The sequence below is a fragment of the Nuphar pumila genome, chromosome 13 (assembly GCF_984573655.1).
Source record: "Nuphar pumila chromosome 13, dmNupPumi1.hap1.1, whole genome shotgun sequence".
Taxonomy (NCBI): domain Eukaryota; kingdom Viridiplantae; phylum Streptophyta; class Magnoliopsida; order Nymphaeales; family Nymphaeaceae; genus Nuphar; species Nuphar pumila.
Window position 1 is genome coordinate 25,622,146 of NC_143261.1, and position 20,726 is coordinate 25,642,871.

General features: G+C 41.8%; 2 protein-coding genes across 3 annotated transcripts in view; both read right to left on the reverse strand.

Annotated features, from left to right (window-relative positions):
* LOC149818138 (tobamovirus multiplication protein 3-like) overlaps nucleotides 1-6,532 on the reverse strand; it is a 50,122-nt gene extending 43,590 nt beyond the window's left edge. For both annotated transcript variants that reach the window (XM_089985922.1, XM_089985921.1), the window contains exons 1-5: nucleotides 6,241-6,532; nucleotides 4,952-5,042; nucleotides 4,788-4,840; nucleotides 4,548-4,640; nucleotides 4,389-4,460 (exon numbers count right to left, since the gene is read on the reverse strand). In XM_089985922.1, the coding sequence (XP_089842048.1) occupies nucleotides 4,389-4,460; nucleotides 4,548-4,640; nucleotides 4,788-4,840; nucleotides 4,952-5,042; nucleotides 6,241-6,372 (441 nt within the window). In that variant the 5' untranslated portion in view covers nucleotides 6,373-6,532. The remainder of the gene's footprint in view (nucleotides 1-4,388; nucleotides 4,461-4,547; nucleotides 4,641-4,787; nucleotides 4,841-4,951; nucleotides 5,043-6,240) is intronic.
* Nucleotides 6,533-11,189: 4,657 nt separating this feature from the next.
* The window catches only part of LOC149818140 (ARM repeat superfamily protein), a 92,404-nt gene continuing 82,867 nt past the window's right edge, over nucleotides 11,190-20,726 (reverse strand). The window contains exons 15-18 of the mRNA XM_089984058.1: nucleotides 19,215-19,437; nucleotides 18,590-18,709; nucleotides 17,561-18,334; nucleotides 11,190-14,400 (exon numbers count right to left, since the gene is read on the reverse strand). Of these exons, the coding sequence (XP_089840184.1) occupies nucleotides 11,320-14,400; nucleotides 17,561-18,334; nucleotides 18,590-18,709; nucleotides 19,215-19,437 (4,198 nt within the window). The 3' untranslated portion in view covers nucleotides 11,190-11,319. The remainder of the gene's footprint in view (nucleotides 14,401-17,560; nucleotides 18,335-18,589; nucleotides 18,710-19,214; nucleotides 19,438-20,726) is intronic.

The window sequence follows — 20,726 nt, forward strand, 5'->3', positions numbered from 1 at the left end:
TCAACTTGATGTCAAAAATGCTTTTCTTCATGGTTTCCTCAAAGAGGACGTCTACATAGAACAGCCACCAGGATATGCTACTAATGATTCTAATCTATGGGTATGCAAGTTGCACAAGTCATTATATGGGTTAAAACAGGCTTCTCGTTCATGGTTTGAAAGGTTCTCCCTTCACATTCAAGAAGCTGGTTTTCAGAAGAGTGCTCTTGATCATTCTCTTTTTATCTATCACAAAGGAGGGATCACTACTTGGTTATTGATATATGTGGATGACATTGTTCTCACGGGAAATACTTCCTCTCATATCGTCCAAATCAAAGAAGTGTTAGAACAACACTTCAAAATGAAAGATCTCGGGGACCTCAGATATTTTTTGGGTGTTGAATTAGACAGGACTGAGGATTCCCTCACTCTTTCTCAACACAAGTATGCCCTTGATATTCTCACATCCTCTGGTATGTCTGATTGTAAGCCCATTAACACGCCCAGCGTTTTGCATGCAAAGTTGAACGTTTCAGATGGCAGTCCTGCATATCCTATTCCAACCCTTTACCGCAGTATTGTTGGGAAACTTCAATATTTGACATTCACTCGGCCCGACATTGTATATGCTGTCAATCAAGTTTCCCAGTTTATGCATGCTCCCACAGACACTCATATGGAAGCTGTCAAGCGTATCTTACGTTATCTCAAGGGGACTATTGGCGATGGACTTACTTATAAACGCATGTCTCCTACTGTGGATGGTCATATTATCTCTACTTACACTGATGCTGATTGGGGAAGCGATCTTGATGAACGCCGATCTGTTTCTGGCTATTGTGTCTTTCTCAATTCTAATCTTGTCTGTTGGAGTAGTCGCAGACAACGCGCCATTGCAAAATCCAGCACAGAAGCTGAATATAGGGCCATGGCTGCTGGCACTGCCGATGCTACTTGGCTTCGTCACCTCCTTGGGGAATTATCTCTTCCTATTGCTCAATCTTCCATGCTGGTTGACAATCAAAGTGCTATTAAAATTTCATTCAATCCCATACTTCACAGTCGTACCAAGCACATTGAGATTGATCAACATTTCATTCGTCAGAAAATAGAAGATGAGGAAATCTCCCCTGCATATATACATACTTCTGAACAAGTTGCTGATCTTTTCACCAAAGGACTCACTGGATCACAGTTTTGGCATTTGAAGAACAAGTTGGGCATGATGAAAACTCATGCACAACTTGAGGGGGGATGTTAGAATTGTATTTGTATCGGATATGGATCCGATATTGGATCCATATCCGAGCGTATGCTTTCCCCATGCTTGGGCGGTGGCATACTTGTAATCCTGTATATTTTTCATGTATTTTGTTCAGTAGTGTTAGATCCTATATATATCTTATTAAGAGAGGGTCACGATACTTTTAACGTGCCCTACTTTCCATTTGGCATCCTCCTCTTCTCCCCCCTCTCCTCTCTTCTCTTTATTTTGTATTTTCAGATTGAAGGCTATTCTCCAAAGCTTGAAGGCGCACTATCTTGAAGCCCTATTCAGATTCTTTCATCTTGAAGCCCTATTCAGATTCTTTCACTTCATTGTGAGCTTACCGAAAGCATAAGGTTGCAGTTCGATTTATGTGGTTGTGGATAGGTTCTCGAAGTATGTTGTCTTGGCGCCCGCCCCTGCCACCTGCTCAGTTGCAGATACTGCAAAGTTATTTGTGCGGAATGTAATCAAGCATTGGGGAATTCCAGAGAGCATCGTCAGTGATCGTGATGCACGCATCACTGGCAAGTTTTGGCAAGAAGTATTTCGCTTAATGGGGACGAACTTGCATTTCAACACAAGTTTCCACCCCCAAACCGATGGACAGACAGAGAGAATAAATGGTATGCCGGAGGAATACCTGCGACACTTTGTCAGTGCCAACCAAAGGGATTGGGTTGATTTACTTGATGTGGCTCAATTCTACTACAACCTTCAAAAGAGCGAGTCATCCGACCATAGTCCATTTGAAGTCGCAACCGGGCAACAGCCGCAGACTCCGCAATCCCTTGCTGCGCGAGGACGTGGCAAAGCACCTTATGCATACCAGTTTGTCAAAAACTGGCAAGATCAGACAGAGTTGGCGAAGGCATATCTAAACAAGGCAACCAAGCGCATGAAGAAATGGGCAGATGAGAAGCGTCGTCCAGCAGAATTTCGTGTTGGAGACAAAGTATTGGCCAAGCTCTTTCCTGACCGCACAGTTATCTTTCGGGGCCACCACTGAGGCCTTATTCGCAAGTATGATGGTCCCTTCAGCATTATCAAACGTTTAGAAAACTTGACGTACCGGCTGGACTTGCCAGCAAACTTTCAAGTGTATCCGGTATTCCACATAAGCAACCTGAAGTCGTTCCACGAAGATGAAGGAGATCCTCAACGAAGCATGCCTCAACGTGCTCTGATCCCGTAGCGGGCTCCTTCAACCATCAGTGTATCAGGCAGAGAGTCAGATGTCATCCTCAACCATTCCAACAACTATCTAGGGAAAGTGAAAAAGTACTTAGTGCAGTGGAAGGGATTGCCAGAATGTGAAGCCACCTGGGAGAAGGTCAACAACATGTTTCAGCATCGACAGCTTGTAGAAGGCTACCATGAACAATTGGCGTCGAGGATGGCGCCAACTTAGGCGGGAGAGCGTGTTCCGGACCGCCATGTTTTTCACCTTTTGCTCTGATGTATACACCTCTTTGGCACTCTAGAGTGCCCCACAAGGCCTTACGGCCTAAGAACCCCGTGTATTCGGACCCTCTCTTCCCCTCTTGATGTACTTTGCTCTCAAGTATCTATAAAGAAGCTTTTGCATCCTTGTCTCTTTGCTCTCTTTGTGTTTGTGCATACGCGTACTCTTGCTTTCGCTCGTGCGTGTGTGTTGTGCGTTGTTTGTGCGCTCAAAAGGCCTGCCTTCGGTGTTTGTGTTTGCCCGAAGCTACGTCACGGGGGCCTTCACTTCTAAGCCCATGACAGATAGAACCCCAGATAGAACCCCGTCAGGAAGTCATCTAAGGCCCCAAACCTGCTTTTAAAAGCAGTGAACATCTAAAAACCCTTATTATTGTTTATTATATAAATTTACAAATAGAATTTCTATTTATTATTGGTAAATAACAAATAAAAATGCATCAAAACAGTGCTTTCATATTAAACTATGAATCCAAAATTAACATTGTCTTCCAACTGAGAAAAAACAACTCGCCACCACTACACAAACCATTCAAGCATCCTAAGTTGGCAAATAACACAATCACCCAAGAAGAACCAACATGGCTTCTATAAGTTCCCCCTACCAATGCCTTCACCTAAGACACTTTTCATGAAATAAGTAGGACATAAAAGCCCCAATTTCCACAAGGTTTTTAAATGATCTACCATCTATTTTAAGCCTTGACATTTTTACAACTTCATGTTAGATTTTGTATAGGACATGTCTTTTCACATACAAAGCATCTTCATGTGTTATTAAGTATCCTACCAGTCTTTTAATTGCTCACATGCAATTCTTCTTTATCAATATGAGCTTCTTAAACTTCATGCCTCAAGGCATCATTTGGTTAAGAATGCCTGTTGCCAACCCTTTTGAGTACTTCAATAATATGTGAAATGAAACTTTTGAACTAGAGCAATGGAAAAATGTTTTCTAACTTTGATGGGATAAATACATATCCCAATTAAGTCAAACAACCACACTAATCCAATCACAGACATAGAGCAAGGACTTTTCTTCAAACATTATGAAAATAATTGCTCTACAATCCATTAAACATAAATTGGTTAATCCAATAAAATTACATGGATCATAAGATGGCTCTCTGAACCCAATGGTTTCACTGATACTCTAATATGTGTAAAAGAGATGGTAGAAATGCCAAAAGCAGCCTTTACCTAGAAAAAACTTGTTCAGTGAATCAGCATCAATGCCTGATGGGTTTCAAATAAAATACAAGTTGCATCTCAGTTTATGAAGTGTACAAAGAGTCTCTTCAACACCTAGACATGCTTAGCTCCTCGGTTGGTTGGTTAATCAGACAATAAGTGAATCCATTATAAACTCAAATTCACCCCGTTGTTACAATATCTTTAAGAATTAAAGCGAACATGCATTCTAGTCAAACTCAGTCAGTATACAAAAAACAGATACACCAAAAATAACACAGAACCGTGACATCCAACAGTTAAAAACGGTCAACTTCTGTACAAACATGTGCTATTCAACTTTCATAACACTCCACCAGATTCCTTAGTGATCAACACCCATCATTTACAAGCAAACACTAAAATAAGTACAAAATTCCTCCATTTATTTCCCCGTCTCAAAAATCCACATCCCAGTAATGCTTTGGTTGTGCAACTATTTTACCTGAATTGCGTAAATCACCCCATTGATTGCAAAGAAGGATGGCCTCAGACCATCCGTAGATACAGCCCGTGCCTAAAAAATTCATAACGGTTGTTATTTCAAAAAGAAAGTTCCACACTATAACCAAGAAAGGAAAAAAAAGATCCACAGAGTAATAACCTGATAATATATCTCAGCCCAGAAAAGAACCAATAGTGCATAGGTCGTGAAAAATACCAGACCCGGCATATCTAAAAGGACATGCTGGAGAATCTACAAGCAGAAAGAAAGGGGGGGGGGGGGGGGGGGGGGGAGACAAACAATAAGTCTTACAATAGAACAAAAAAAGCAAAATTTCAGAGACAGAAGTTCTTCAAAGTAATAATAACTTCGATAAAAAAGAGAACCAGATAAAGGTACCTCAGGTGTCATTCTTTGAACAGCCCGCCGGAACACAAACCCAACAGACCTCACTGCAGATATAATAACATCAAGAAGGGAAAACAATTTTACTAACAGAAAGATCCTCGTGAAGCAATATCATACTAACAACTAACAGACAAAGGTCAACATCACATACAAACCTGCATTCACTACGAAATTCAAGAAATGGAAAACCTTCTGGGTTGTCCATCCATATTCAGGAACTCTCAATTCAATCCGCACAAGTTGTATCTGCGATCCAGTAAGTCACCACTCAATACAACGGAAAACTTAGGAAGATAAAGCACCAAAAAAAGAGCCACATTGTCTTGGCTCACGAACAGAGGCATTGATCAAAAAGTGGGAAAGAGCCACAAATCAAAATCCAAGGAAAACAGGACAATCTTCTCGCATACAGATCTATACTCTATGCATATAATTATTTTTAATTTAGCATGATAAACCTTGTCTCAATAAAATCACCCATGCAGACAATCCTAGAGATGCATCAAGATGGCACTAAAATGAAAATAAAAAAAATATCAAATTTCATTATTGTAAAACTTGCAACAGTTCACACAGTCACTAATTTGATATTTTCCTGAATTTCTTGTGACACCATCCCCACCAAGAAATGCAAATATCTACCCAAAATATCACCACAAGATTGCGAAAGGCAACTTTAATTTTGAGTATCATGAAAACCTAAAAGGTATCCTGCAACAATTTTGTAATCATTTATTTTCTATAGTTTTTTTTTCTTTTTTTCTGGGTACAACCCCTAGACCAATTCAACAATTCAAGTTCTCGTCCGAAGTTGAATTGTCATTGTTATGCTCATAGCAACACCAGCGTTTATGGCCCAAAATTCAAACTTCAAAGTGACAAAAAAATATTCACCCGTAAGCAACCCCAAACTACGCAGCAAGAGAAGGGTAATGAATTAGCATACATAAACAAAGTGATTATAAACGACCAATAAGCTCAACAATCCCAACGTATGACCGCGAAAAAAATAAAACTCACGCCAAGGATTAACAACCCAAAAACAAAACTGACCAAAAAATACACACATGCACGAGCCGGACACCAATAATGAAGACCGAAGCAACTCGAGGCAGACAAAAACATGGAAATTCCACAAATCTACATCTAAAAAATTTGAGAAATCCACTAACAACGAAAGTAAGGGTAAACAAATCACCTTTCCATGAATGAACGAACGGGAAAATTCTAATTCTAATCAAAACAAACAAAAATAAAACGAAATACCAATGAAAAAAAAAAGCAGACGAAGCTCACGAGTTACTAGAGCTTATAGAACAACTAATCCCTAATTTTCCTTACAATCATGAATCGGAATATTCCTAACGAACAAAAATCCACGAGCAAAGAACGTTCTTTTAGAAAAACCCTCGAAGATCAAAATAACGAGAGAAAGAGAGATTACGAGAGCCACGGCAGCAACGAAGCCGTAGAGGGCGGAGAGGGTGTAGAAGATGCGGGTCTGCCAGACGGTGGAACTGTTGACGTCCTCCCACCAATCGCCGACGTTCATCGCCACCCCCGGCGTCGCCTCCATCCCCAAACCACCGGAATCAGAAGCACCGGCGACAATCCGCGGCAGGAATCACGCCCGGAAAAGAGGAAAACAACCGCCACCGGCCAAAGAACAGAGCGGAAGAATTGCCAAGAGAAGAAGAGAAGAAAATTACAAAAATAAAAGATCGAGAGAGAGAGAGAGAGAGAGAGGTGGTTTTGGATTTTCTTCTCTGGCAAAAAAGGCATACGTGTGTAGGCAGGCTTTGCGTGACCGGTTAGCGCCGGTCGTTCTGGTAGACACGTGTTGGTCGCTTCGCGGAGATGACCGGTGTGAGGGGCATCGAGCGAACAGCGTCGGAGTTCCAAACCAGGTGAGAAACGGATCCGTTTCATGATGTCGGATACGGGTAAAGTGTATCCGAACCAGAGTCCGGATTGGAACTTGGTGGGGTCCGGTTTCTAATCGGGTAGACATATCTGGGTTTGATACGGAATTCATAGTATACGTTCTACCTACCTCTGATTTAAAGAAAAAGCAAATAACGTATCCCTCCGTTGAATATTTTCAGCAGATCTGGGTCTCAAATTTTATTATGAGTTTTAGATCGGATCTAGATCCAAAACGATACTTGATCATGTATAATTCTAATACTGTATCAGAGATGCGAGAAAAGCGCGACCCGACCCGTATCCAACCTGCTTCTGTCATTAAAGATACAGTGGGACCCGCGCTCTTTTGAATGTAGTGTCCAAGACAGGGCAGGCCCGTGATGGGCCCCACAATTCTTGGGCCGGGCGGGGGGGGGGGGGGGGGGACAAACTACCTGGCAAACCATACGCCAGACGAACCCGGATCAGGTCAGGGACTCGTCAAACTTGGCTTGTTTCATGTGTCGATTCGAACCGAGCTCGAGCTAAACTCATCCGTGAAACTGCCACCGTGCATCAAACTATAACGGTTCAATCATTTATAATTTATGATATAAAATATATGTATATCTAATAATAATGAACCCATGACAAGCCTATTTCATGAGTAAAAGTCATGAGCGGCTCATCTCAATTCCCAGCCTCCTTTGGTGAATTCAAACCACCATGGTTTGTGCTTTTGTTTCAGCCTTCCATCCATCATTCCTCCTTAAGTGCCATTCATCACGAGAGTTTCAACGGCCCCAACATTTTTCTGTGGGACCCATCTGAAACATAAGGAATCCAACCCTTCTAGTTTGATGCGTTCATCACCATGAATGAATGATGAGGTACCTTTTGTCTTTCGTGAAACTGCCACCGTGCGGGACCCACATTTTCAAAGTACCATGGTATAATAGCTTTATGGTGGGACCCACTTCTCATGGGCAGAGAGAAACGATAAAAGCGTAGTGGCGTTTAAACTCTCGTGGCAAGAAAAAAGATTAAGTTTGGTTGCATCTGATGTTATTTGGAATCACATGAGATTTAGAAAGTAAATCTCATTTAAAACTAACTCAACATAAAACTTTTTTTGACACAACCCCAAAAGAGATTTAAAAAGTGAATTCAATTTCTCATGTGGCCTCGTAATATTTTGAAAGTGAATCGCTTGATAAAAATAAGAGATTTTGAAAGTGAATCTCTTCTCTAAACAGTATTTTCAGTTTTCAAAAAACATAACTAAACTTACCCTTTACTGTGGGACCCACCTAAAGAATTTTAAGCAGTGGTGATTATGGGTCGTCGCTTGTTAGAATCGTGATGGACCTGGACGGTTAGATTCTCAAGGTCGATGGTCCAGATGAAAGGTTCACGCTCACGTGCGAGGTGCTCAAGTTGGCAGCTACCAATGGTTCGGATCCTGGTCCAAAAATCCACCCATTACACAAGGCATGAACGTGCCAACTGGGGCTAATGGGCTTAACCTACTCGAGTCGACGACCCACTGCACATTTAATGTCAAGACCCAGAGTGGATTACGGATCAGACCTAGCTCTTTTATGGGAATGGAGCCAGCTGCTCTTCGGAAGCTGCCAGAACCGTCCTGATAAGATTGTCCAACCAGATTGATGGATCCGGGTTTGGTCTGATCAGGATTAAAATTTGAACTTATCACACCCATTTAGGGCTCGTTTGCATGTAGGGGTGGCAATTTCTGACACGACCCGCCAACCCGCCTCTTAGGCGGGTTCGGGTTGGGCTTAAGCCAACCCGTTTAATAAACGGGTCGACCCGTGTAACCCGTTTATTAAACAGGTCGGGTTCGGGTTGGGGGTATGCCAACCCGCCAACCCGTTTAATAAACGGGTTAGGCGGGTGGGTCGACCCGCCAACCCGACCCATCAACCCGCCAACCCGACCCGCCAACCTGCCTACCTGCCAACCCGATCCATCAACCCGCCAACCTGAAAACCTGTTTACCCGACCCAACCCATTTATTAAATGGGTTGGCGGGTCGTGTCGGGTTACCCGTTTATTAAACGGGTCGGGTTCGTGTTTGCCACAGCCGACCCGTTTAATAAACGGGTCGGGTTCGGGTTGAGGTATGCTGACACGCCAACCCGCCAACCCGACCCGATTGCCACCCCTATTTGCATGTCACGGAAGAGGAAGCCGCGGCACCTCTTCAGCGGTTTCCTCTTCCGCGGAAACGGAATCGGACCCCCCAACCTCCACGGGAACTCTTTCCGCGGAAAAAGGGAGCTCCTGTGTGTATTTCTGCACGCCCATGGAGGCAAACCCGCGTTCTCATGTTTGCTTGCACATTTTGGGCCCTGAAAAATGCATGTCCGCCTATGCGCTTCTGCAAAAAGCGCCCACTTTCCGTGACAAGCAAACGGGCCCTTAGAGAGAGAGAGAGAGATTCTGCTTTCAAGAACCACCGTGGATCTAGGAAGCAAAGGCACTAGACAGCTAAGATCACAGCTAAGGCTGCACAACCAAATTGTCTATTTCCTATGTTTTTAATGGTACTAAATCAAACGCTCACCCGAAAATATTTTACATATTAAGAGCAAAAAGTTTTCCCTGCTTCAAAAGGCGGACAGCAATGATATAAGCATGCACAAGGCTTTTGCAAACCAGTTGGATAGTGGGACCGAATTTAGAAGCATTTTCTAGACAGTCTGATGCAGGAGCGGGAAGCAAGACACTACTGGGTCCTTGAAATTCATTTAGACCCATCTTGATTATTTGTGTTTTTTGTAATTATTTAGTTGGATATCAATTTTTGAATCATATTTCACATCTTAGTTGAATTCGAATCTATCTTAGATTCGTAGCAGGATTAAAATTTCTCTTTTGTTTGCTATAAATACTCATTGTAAAGAGGAGAAGATATGGATGATGAAATATTTATGATTTTTAGCTATTTTCTCTTTATTTTTGCGTTATTTTCTATTAATTTCTTGTTTGAGTAGTTTGTAGCTGTGCTAAGGTGTCGATTATTGTGGAGTTCAAAAGAGATCCTCATGTTCACCGATCAATGTCTAACCAAGGTGAATCTTAGCATCGTGTCAGTTGGTCTAGACTCTAGACCCTAATCCAACCGATATGGGTACATGAATGTGGAGGGCCAGGCTAACTTGGTTGTTCAACGGGTCAGATATCCAATCCATTTGGGTTCTCCTTAATTGACTTAGATAACATGCTGTTGGATTCAAGTTTGGGCCTTGAGTTGTAAAATCCACTTTTTTATGTGTAATCGGATTCGGATATCTATTAAATCTGGATATCTGTCAGATTCAGTAGCAAAACATCAAAGTCATATCTGCATTCAACTATAATCAGATACAGGTTCGGCTTACCAAATCTGACTAATCGAAGTCAGATTAGGTCGGATATCGGATAAAGTTCGTTCCATTAACATCCCTATCCACAGGTTGTGCTTATAATAGAAGGATGACATTCATGCTTGAGGTTGGCTCATTCAAGCTCCACCTGAGCCTTAACTGAGGTGAGCTAGAACTTCTGGCAAGAAGCAAGCTAGGAACCAACACCCCGGGGGCAGGGGTCCTAGCCTCAGAGTTTTACGCTGCCAGCACGACACCATAGGTATGGCAGGCTGAGCCAGCGCGACCCTTCATGCCGGGTGCAGTTTCTTTGAGTTATAAATTCAAGAGGCTAGGAACCAACAAACTACGGCCACCAAAAGGATTCGATCCCCATCAGGTCCAGGGCTGCTGGTGCTGGAAATGAACCAGACAGCGTGTTGGGCACTCTTTGTTCAGGTGATTGGAAGAACACCTCACCACTGATCTCGTGCGGAGTAATCAGATACTTGGACCAAAAAAACAGCCTTTTGTATTCGTTTTTTCATGTGAATGTTATTAGACTGCCGCCGAACAACACCCTGGTGCCCTTCATTACGAGAAAAGGCTTCGATTTGCCTACAAAAAGGCACATCATTAAAGAAAACGTGAAGCCTACCATACAGTCATATCGGCCAATAATTTTCCGGCAAGGCACGTTCGTTTCATTTCCCCATGAAAAAAACAGGCCTTCAATTTCAGGCGGACAACCAGCAAACGAGGGTCTCAGAAGGATGCAACTCCATCAGTTTCAAATCCTGCTGTTGCTGGAAATGAACCAGACGGCGGGTTGGGCACGTTTGTTTCGGTGCTTGGAATAGCACCTGAACATCGAACTTGCACGGAATCAAAAGAACTCTGACTCAAGCCATGACTAACTCAGTTGAACCATGTGCATGTACCTGACTCAGTTTGAGGTTTTGGAAAGAGTTGCTAAGCCACGATCAGGTTTACTGGGCCATGACCAAGTCCGGACAATTAGCGACAGATGGAGCCTTGACCAAGACTGGACTGAAAGATGAAAAATAGAGCATTGAACTAAGCCCTTGTATAAATTTATAATGCGCAGGCAGATTAAGATGTGATACAAAAAGCACATTTTACACTAAAATTACAACAATATATAAACACTAAGAATTTTACAAGGGAAACATTACCAAAAAATTGCCGACTTGGCATACAAGGAGATGCATGCAGCCAACAGCACTTCAAACCTGGCCCTGCTGTTGGTTTCCGACTGTAACCATGTTTGCAACAAATGGCACCAACCGTTTATAGTCACGCTTCCGTCCAAAAGCATACGTGTCGAGCACACGCCCTAAAATTAGTCGTGTATTCTGCAATGCTGCCTCCTTTGTTGCCATCACATCTGCAGCATTTTGCCCCTGAGCAGCACCAGCTGTGCCAAAGCCAGAACCAACTGCATGGTGCAATGGCCCACTCCGAGCCTTAAATGAGGTCTGGGGAGCAAGCATAGCTGTTGGCTTCTCATCAAACATGCTGTGACCATTTTCAGTCAGGCCTGCATCAAGCGCATGGCCTGACAAGGTGCTACAACTCTGCATGAGCGCCTCTAACACGCTCAAGGCCTCCCAGCAGAGAGTGCTTTCAACTAGTTGAGACACAATCACATATACCTGTGGGCTCCGTCCAGCATCCATGGGTGTGTGCTGCAGAAGTGCCTTTAGTATGAGCAAGATCACACGCTGATACTCAACAGGCCCCTTCTCAAGCAGCCTTAGCAAGTGCCCAAACGCCAGTGCAGAGTGCTTTGGAAACCACTCAGCACACAAGAGTGGCGATATACTAGCCAGAAGGTTGTCAATGCTCGTGATTTCACCTCTGGAATAGGCAGTAAAAATAATAGTGAGCGCTTCCAAGCCTTTTAAATGGCACCAAATTGCAATGTTTGCAGCAACTGTGCATGCCTTCTGATACTGATTCTGGAGTGGTGATGCCAAACCCAGCAATGCATCCTGAGTCATCTGTAGACCAAGCCAAGGCAGTAATCCAACTATGTGCATCAGTAACCGCGTTTCAGAGTCTCCCAATATAGAGTCACAAGAGTGAAGAGTGATCCGAGACAGAACTTCGATAGCAGATCCATGACTGACAGTTGACATGAGCCCTCTGAGCACAAGTGGCTGCACGCCTTCAAATGCTGGGACCCTGCCTGTTTGAGGCTCACCATCCACTCCTGTACGGCCATCATAATTAGTTGACTCCATATGCCGTAGTTCAGCAGTTTCATTGCCTGTATCGAGCTCATCTCTAGGCATGCTTGAGAGCAGCACATTCTCTGTTGTCCGGTCACGGAATGAGAGTCGATCGATCACACGTGAAAACAGCTCGAGGACCTGGCAATAGACATGTATGAAATCTGTGTGCATCATCGCAACACAGCCCCAAAAGAGCTGGGGGTACAAGATAACCTTCTCAGGCTCCATATTCTCCACCATCACCTGTAAGGTTAGAAGAATCTCCATAATAAAGCCAAGCACAGGAGGCACAGGGTTGCCAAGGCAACGATGCAGACATCTGAGAAGTGACACACAAGTATCACTTGTCACACTTGGCCGCAAAGCACGGTAGATCTGATGAGAACGGCATGCCAGGTGCCGGGACGTACACTCCATGGCCCACTTGAGGGCCTCTGCACCCCAACGTTCCCGAAGGTCTCCCTGGAAGATGATGGCATCAACCATGTTCTGCACAAGTGAAGACAGGAGTGCGGCACTAGGTAGTTCTGTTCTCACCACTGTCATGTCCTCGTTCTCCCACATACTCCCACGCTTGGATTGGACATACTTAATCAAACTCACCACCTGCTGCTTATACTCCCCATCACAGTTCTCTACATCATAAAGTTCTAGATGCCGACCAGCCAAAGAGTACAGCAGGTTGACAAGCAAGTGCTGACAATGTTCAAGCACAATGTCCTCAGAACTATCCATTGACACGAAAATGACATGAAACAGCAAGGGGAGATTTTCCCGGAAATCCTCATCATTCTCATAGGCTATCTCAGCCAACAAAATGAGAGCAATGTCTGCACGTGACAGCCAATGCTGGTGGCCTTGCAAGGCAGAATGAAGCTCTCCAGCATTTACTGCAGTGCCACCAGGCTGCAGGACATCCTCAACTGAATTTGGTGTCTCAATGAAGTAGTCACCACTGTCTCTGGACACATGACGACTCCGAAGGCTCCCAGTGGTGCTGCGTACACCTATTAATGGTCCTGACATGTTCATCATGGGTCCAGATCCTGTGAAGAGCTGCCCAGAACGACAAGTCACTGCTGCACTCATCTCTGGCATGCTGTTCAAAGGACCAGAGACACTTCGGCCAGTCACTACCGTTCTCCAGCTCAAATTCCCACTAGCATTACGCATTGGTCCCTCGAGTGATCCTCGCACCAGAAGCGGCGACATGTGAGCTTGAGTATCCAAAACTTGAATCTGAGCTGGACCCTGGGAGAACTCAAGGACCATATTGACACTGGAATCGAGCTTGCAGGATGGCTTGACATGCTCAACACTCTCCTCTAGCATTCGCTGTGACAGCTCATACACGAGGTGATCAATGGTCTGCATTGAACATGTCCGAGCAAGGTAAAGGCTTACACGCTTGGCCACAGAGAAATAAGCAGCAAAAGCACTACTGATCTCAGCAGATGCATTTGAGTCACATTCGTTGATCCCTTTTGTTATCAGAAAATCCAGGACTGGGATTATGTTTTTTTTTTGGCTAGCTATTGTACTCCAGAGCTTTTCAATCTCATCTGGAAACTGATCTCCATGCTTCCATGTTACATAATAGAGACTTTTCAAGAGGCGTTCACTCCATCCAGAGTCCCATAGCGCAACAAACTTAAGGTTCTTGATCCATGGTGCCATACATGTTAAAACTTGATGCTGAGCGATTATGTCAACAGCATCAAGCTGCCGCTGCATAATTTCTTCACAGAGGAGTTCACTTAGGTCTGGATGATCTTTTGCAAGTTTTGCCGAGAGCTTGTATTGAAATTGCTGATATGAGTCTGGAAGGCTGCCAACAACAGCAGCGCGATAGTGGCCAGCAGCCTCGCCTTCATCAGCCCAAGAACGAACAGACAGTGTCTCCAGCATTTGTAATGCATCATCTCTAATCTGCCTGGAAGGGTCAACCACCTTGTAGAGAATGAGGCTGAGTAATCTCTGGATTTCACATTTTGGGTTTTCCTGCCTCATGTAAACTTCAGCTAGCACACTGAAATAGCCATCAGCAACAGAAGCATCTGAATGGTAGCACTGGAATAGAAAACAAATCAATACATTAGGATGGATCAGTTTGATTGCAGAACATAATAAAGGTAAAACACATTGAAACATAGAATGACAGAAACTGAATCACTTTTTCAATTGGCCTGGATGAGAAAGAATGACACATACTTCAATTTACAAAAATAACGACAATCTGAGGGTGCAATGCAACGAAATAAATTTATAACAAAAGACTGGGGGATATGTTGATTTGAAGAGAAAAATAGGTTCCATGAAGTCGAGTATATGCAGAAGTGAAAAAGCCAGATTCTACTGAAGCCGAGCATGACGACTACAGGGATAATTTCTATTGAACTACAATATTTTTTTTATTTGATGGTTAGTCTCAATAATGCAGCAGTCATCTTGCACATCCTAGCTTTGACTATAATAAGAACAGGAAAAATTTAGGAGAAAAGTGAAAATTATTTTTATTCACTGAGCAAGAATTACAGACACATGCACAGACAAACACACACACACACAATAAGGAGCAAATAATCTAATACTAAACTAATGTGGAAAAAATGCAAACCTACTATTTTGGGTATAGAACAAAAGCCTTAAAAGAAATGCAAACTTGAAGTATGAATATAATATATAAATATTATCCCCTAACCTGTTTTCATAGTTTCAAACAAATTTTCAACCATATTACACATACCTAGTCTGCAGCCTATTTCTACATCTTCATTCGAGTAACAAAGTTATAATCAGGCACATCATTTTCCAAAATTACCCTCTAATTCTTTCTAAAAAGATTCTATTTCCTGTTTCTCCAATTTTTGTTGTTTTCCCATTCTTGATATATTTCATGAACTCAAGATCCTTCTGTAAAAATGGATCTTTTCTCCTTCAAACATGGAAAAGAAAAAGAAAGTATTTCAGCTTCATTCAAGAAAACTTGAGACAGTAGATCTAAAAGAGTTCACTGACTATGCCAAGAATGACCAAAGTACTCGGTTTACATCTGCAACATGTTCAGGAAATAACACCTATCTTAATATTTCAAGGCACTTAAAGGTTGCATGAGCATTTTATACAAAAAAAAAGAACCGCTAATGACTTGTGGACATTTCTGCAATGTCATGAGTAAAGCAACCAAGAAAAGAAAACCCCAAGCATTTAGCTAGAGACAAACTTGTCAGAAATCTGAGAAGGAACAACAACAACAACTACGCCTTCATCCCAAAATAATTGGGGTCAGCGATATGAACCAAAAAAGAAAATCATTATGGGTCTTCCATATGAATCCTTCTCCTCCAATCATTTCTATCCAATGCCATGTCCTCGGTGAGGTTCAAAGCATTCATATCCTTTCCTATCACCTCCATCCGTGTCTTCCTAGGCCTACCCCGACCTCTTTTAACTAATATATTTTCCCATTTCTCCATCCTTCTAACTGGAGCATCATTAGGCCTTCACCGAATATGTCCAAACCACCGTAAACGATTCTCTCTCATCTTATTTTCAATGGGTGCAACGCCTACCTTCTTATGTATCTCCTCGTTCCGAATCTTATCTTTTATTGTATTTCCACACATCCATCTCAGCATACGCATCTCAGCTACACTCATTTTTTTAATATGATGTCTCTTGGCAGCCCAACATTCCGTATCATATAGTAAAGCAGGCCTAATAGTCATCCTATAAAACTTTCCCTTTAACCGCAATGGCATTCTACGATCGCACAACACTCCAGTTGCACTTTTCCATTTCATCCACCCAACCTTTATCCTATGATTTACATCTCCATCAATTTCTCCATACTTTATTTTAAAATTGGAGATTATGTCTCACATGGAATTTGTGTATGCTGTGCAATAATTGAGCAACTAACTCTCTCACAGAAAGGTTGGCCATATGTTGCAGGTTTTGATTGATTTGATCATGTTTCCCACTAACATGCTAGCTTTTGGTCCCCTAATTCCCAAGCTACTAGCCTGTTTATGCTTTGCTATGGATAGGTCTTGCATTTGTCCAGTTTTATATATGCAAGTCTAGATATTAACAGATTTCTTGAAATACATTTTGAACTATTAATTTTTTCCATACCAAGGTTGTATTGGACTTGAATAATATTATGAGCCTGCATCAATTTCATGTTTTATCTTTACTTCAGGTACTTGTGTAAGGACCTAATTTTGATAATGTTCTACTAGGGCAGCCTTCATTTCCTTAAAACTAAGTCTTTGGTTGTTTATATTTCATGTTTGCTGGAATACACATTATTCTTCTCAAGGCTATTCTCTTGTATGCCATTCTGGGCAGAAGCCTCACCTGAAAAGTCATCACTCATTAGTAACAATACAAAATTCCAAGCATCTGAGACAAAGTGTAAGTATGCTGGTACAGCTTAACAGGGAGAATATCCCAGGAGATACTACTCCCTTTGCATCATCATCACATACATTTACTGCCTTGGTAGAAGCTAGACAGCAATCCCTTGAGGTTTTAACTTTTAACCATAACGCTATCACAAATTTCAATAAAATTTGTCATAGTGGATGCATCTTGTATGCTGAATTCATTTTTCAGTTGGAATAGTTTTTGAGATGAATGTCTTTTTATTAACTCATTAGAAGCATTGTTTTACCTCTCCTACAGTTGAAGCTCTCGAGCTTGACGTAGAAATTGACTTCCTATTGAAATATGAAATTAAGAACTCCAGAAGGAACTTCTTCTTTGATCTTGATAGGGTTGCCATTCTTGGCCTACATTGGCGTAGAAGCAGTGATTATGTGAAAATGGGAGTTCAATTTGCTCGTTTTCACTCCAGCTTCTTGAATAATACTGGAACTATTGTTGGTTCAGGACAACCAACTGATGTTTTTCAAGTCTCAGAAATAAACTTTTTTTATCTTCCAGCTTCTGACAGGAAAGTCTTGGATAGTGGTGAAGGTTTTTATTTTTATAGTCCAAGTGACCAAAATTTTACATTTAACCATGACTGCTTCAATGATGGTTCACTACCTGGGATTATGATGGATTCTATGGGACCTAAGGATGGCTGTGGATGTCAATGCTTCAGTTTCTAATTCTTGATTTTTAGATTATAATATCTGAAATTCAGGTGTGGATTTTGGCTATGCCTTCATATCTGGAGTACTGGAAAACTGATGAAAAGAATAATGAGGCAAGACAATACCTGATCTATGCATGCAGGAAACAGATCCAGGTTAGTTTGAAGAAGGTTCTTCAATGCTGTTTTGGCAAGAAAAACACGCAGATGGCCTCCTTTCTGTCTATCCCGTCCAACAGTGTTGCGATTTCCATCTCCAGCATGCTTTGAATAAGACGGTGTTCTAGGATCTGCAGGAGAGTATCCAAATGGTGCTCTAGGTACTGGGTCCATGAACAGAGAATTTATCCATGAAATTACACGACCACTCATTTTCCTTGCATTATCATCAAAGCAAGGTCCATACAGCAAAGAAGCCATAGCATTCATAGAGACCCATTGTATAGCCTCAACTTGCTCGCCAACCTCCTTGTCAAAGGATATCTTGTCAATTGAATCCTTTGAACGCATGTGCTGTGCAGTCTTATATCGTTCCACTTCTCTGCGATAATCACTAGAACTATCTTGGCCCCACGCATTACCTGTGTCATCACACCATGACAAAAGCATATCAAAAAGCCGCTTCCTTGTTCTCAGATCAAACCTCTCTGATCGTGATTCAACAAAGTCGGGAGCAAGCGATCTCAGAACAGAAGCCAAGGCAAACCGAAGAGGCTGCATGTCCTGAAAGCTCTCAGAAGGAGAAGTAACTATTTGCCTGGTTGTCTCCTCAATGAATTTGACAAAATGAAGACGAAAAACTGGTTTTCGACTTAGAATTCCTGGCCAGACATTCTCTGCCACCATCCGGTAGACATTTGCAATGTGAACACGAAGCTCTTCTCTGCGAGTCTTCTGACTCTGGGAGATAGATTATAACCCGTATTAGTGCTTGATATTTTAGCATTACTTCAAAAAACAACTCCAATATGCCCTAAAGATAAAAAATGGCAGTGACTACATTATCTTCAACCATCATTATTCAAGATTTCAAAGGTCACCTGGTTCAGAACCCATCCTTCTAAGGGGTAGGAGCTATAAAACAGTTTGGTTAAAATTATAGTGCCTAAAACTTAAAGTACACAATAGATTAGAAATATTCATTCTCCCAAATACCTTCCATTTCGATTTTGCCTCTGTTTCTGATGTGATCTCATCAATGAAGAAGGCAAGCTCACCAAACATGAATTCACAAGCCTCCACATGTGAGTGTCCTAGAGCCAATGTGGCAGCATGCTGCAACAAGAAAGAACAGACACGCTTGTCATTCTTCACTCATGAAAAAAGGCAGAAACAATGACAAATAATGCATTTTTTTGTATCTGCACGTGTTCAAATAATATTTTTTGCTAGGCAAGCGTGAGGACCAAATACAAGACTCTGCGTCCACCCATTGCATTCCTGCACATAGATAGCTGTGCTCAAATTTGAGCTTAATGATTGGAAAAGCTTATACACGCGAATTAGATCAACAAACTCAGGTTTTTGCCAAGAATGCACTTCGAGAAATAGCATCACACACAAATAATATGTACCCTACGAGAGCCAAGCTAATCTGAGAACTGAATTTGGAGTCTTACATCGGTGTAAGAAACAATATCTGACGCTAAAAATAAAAAGAAACCGAGTTGAACTAGAATAAATAAAATAAAATGAAATAAGAACAGGTATACAAGTGCATTTATAGGGTACTAATGTTGCAGGATCCTTGGCTACCAAGGGAAATGAAGACCAACTTAACTGTATGTGTTTCAGATCCAGATCTCAGAGAAGGAAAGATCAGATGATATAGCTCCTTTGCAGTTGCAAACCCGCCATCTTCTCCATTATCAGGAGGGCAAGAACATGCAAACATAGAATACATAAGCCACTGATCCAGTTTGTTTTCGGCATCCTGCGATGGATGGGCTTTCCCACCTAACTCTATAGGGGTGATCTGTGCAAGACGCCGAGTAACCTCCAACCTGTCATATTAGAAACACTGTTATGCATATCACGCCTTGTGGAAATATGCATTCCATTCAATGGATAAACGAACACAAGAATCCACCCATGAGATGACACTGCCAGACAACTGGTGGCCAGGTAACTCCTAGGAACTTTTTAAAAGAATAAAATGCATTACGGAGATGAAAGAACAATCTCGGATGGAGATCTCAACAAGCACTATATTCTGTCAACCAGTGATAGTTTGCACCTTCCAGCTGTGAATCTTAATGAAGTCAAAAAACTTCTTCATGAATAGAGGTTTTGAGGCATTCTAACCAAAAAAAAATTAGGAGATACAAAACTAATGGCCTCTCCAAGTGGAGGGGTAAATCAAAGTATCAACTTAAACATGACACAACTCAGAGATGTCTGAGCATGGCTTCACCGTTTTCTTACTAATCAACCTTTACTGTTATTTAAAGGAAATGACAAAAAAAAAATCTCACAGCATAATTGCATAATCTGAAGAGTTAATGTGAAAACCAACAGAAAGATGATGATTCACTTTATGCAAAGAGGAAAAAAAAAGCACAATATTTCATATCAACGGAAACAAGACAAATTTTAATTTGTGAATCATCTATGAATCAAAAGTGTATGAATGGCCGACAACCTTGCTGTTTCTTTGAACTTGATCTTTCAATTCAAGCCATGATATATAAATATAAATATATATATATATGGGAAAATATATGGTAGTTTTGTACCATGATACCATACGGTGGTACACACTCTTGTTTGTATGGATCTAACCACCAAATGGTAGATCTAACCGTATAAATGTGTTTAGCATGATTTATTTACCAAGTTAGAACGTTTTATCATGTTTAATACATCATAAGATCCTATTTTTGAGACAGTGAAAATCAACGGCTCAAAATTCATGAAAATAAGGGTGGACTAGAAATGGTATAATACATCATTTTTCAATCAACTTTAACACATGAAAATAGTAAATAGAACATGTTAAACATGATCCAAAAGTTAGATTTTGTATTCAGAGCATAGATCTATGTAAATCAAGTGTGTAACGCAATAAGTTATGGTGATACAGTACCACAATAGAAGCACCCTATATATATATAGACACACACACACACACACACACACACACAATAGATTGAACCCTTCATGCTCAAAAGAGATCCCCAAAGGTGCCGGCGGGCCAGAGACACCGAATTTGTGGAATGACAGTGGTGAATGTTCAAATAAGATTGCGGAGGGTGGAGGGGGGAGTGTGAATCTGCTAAGACCTAGAGCTAGC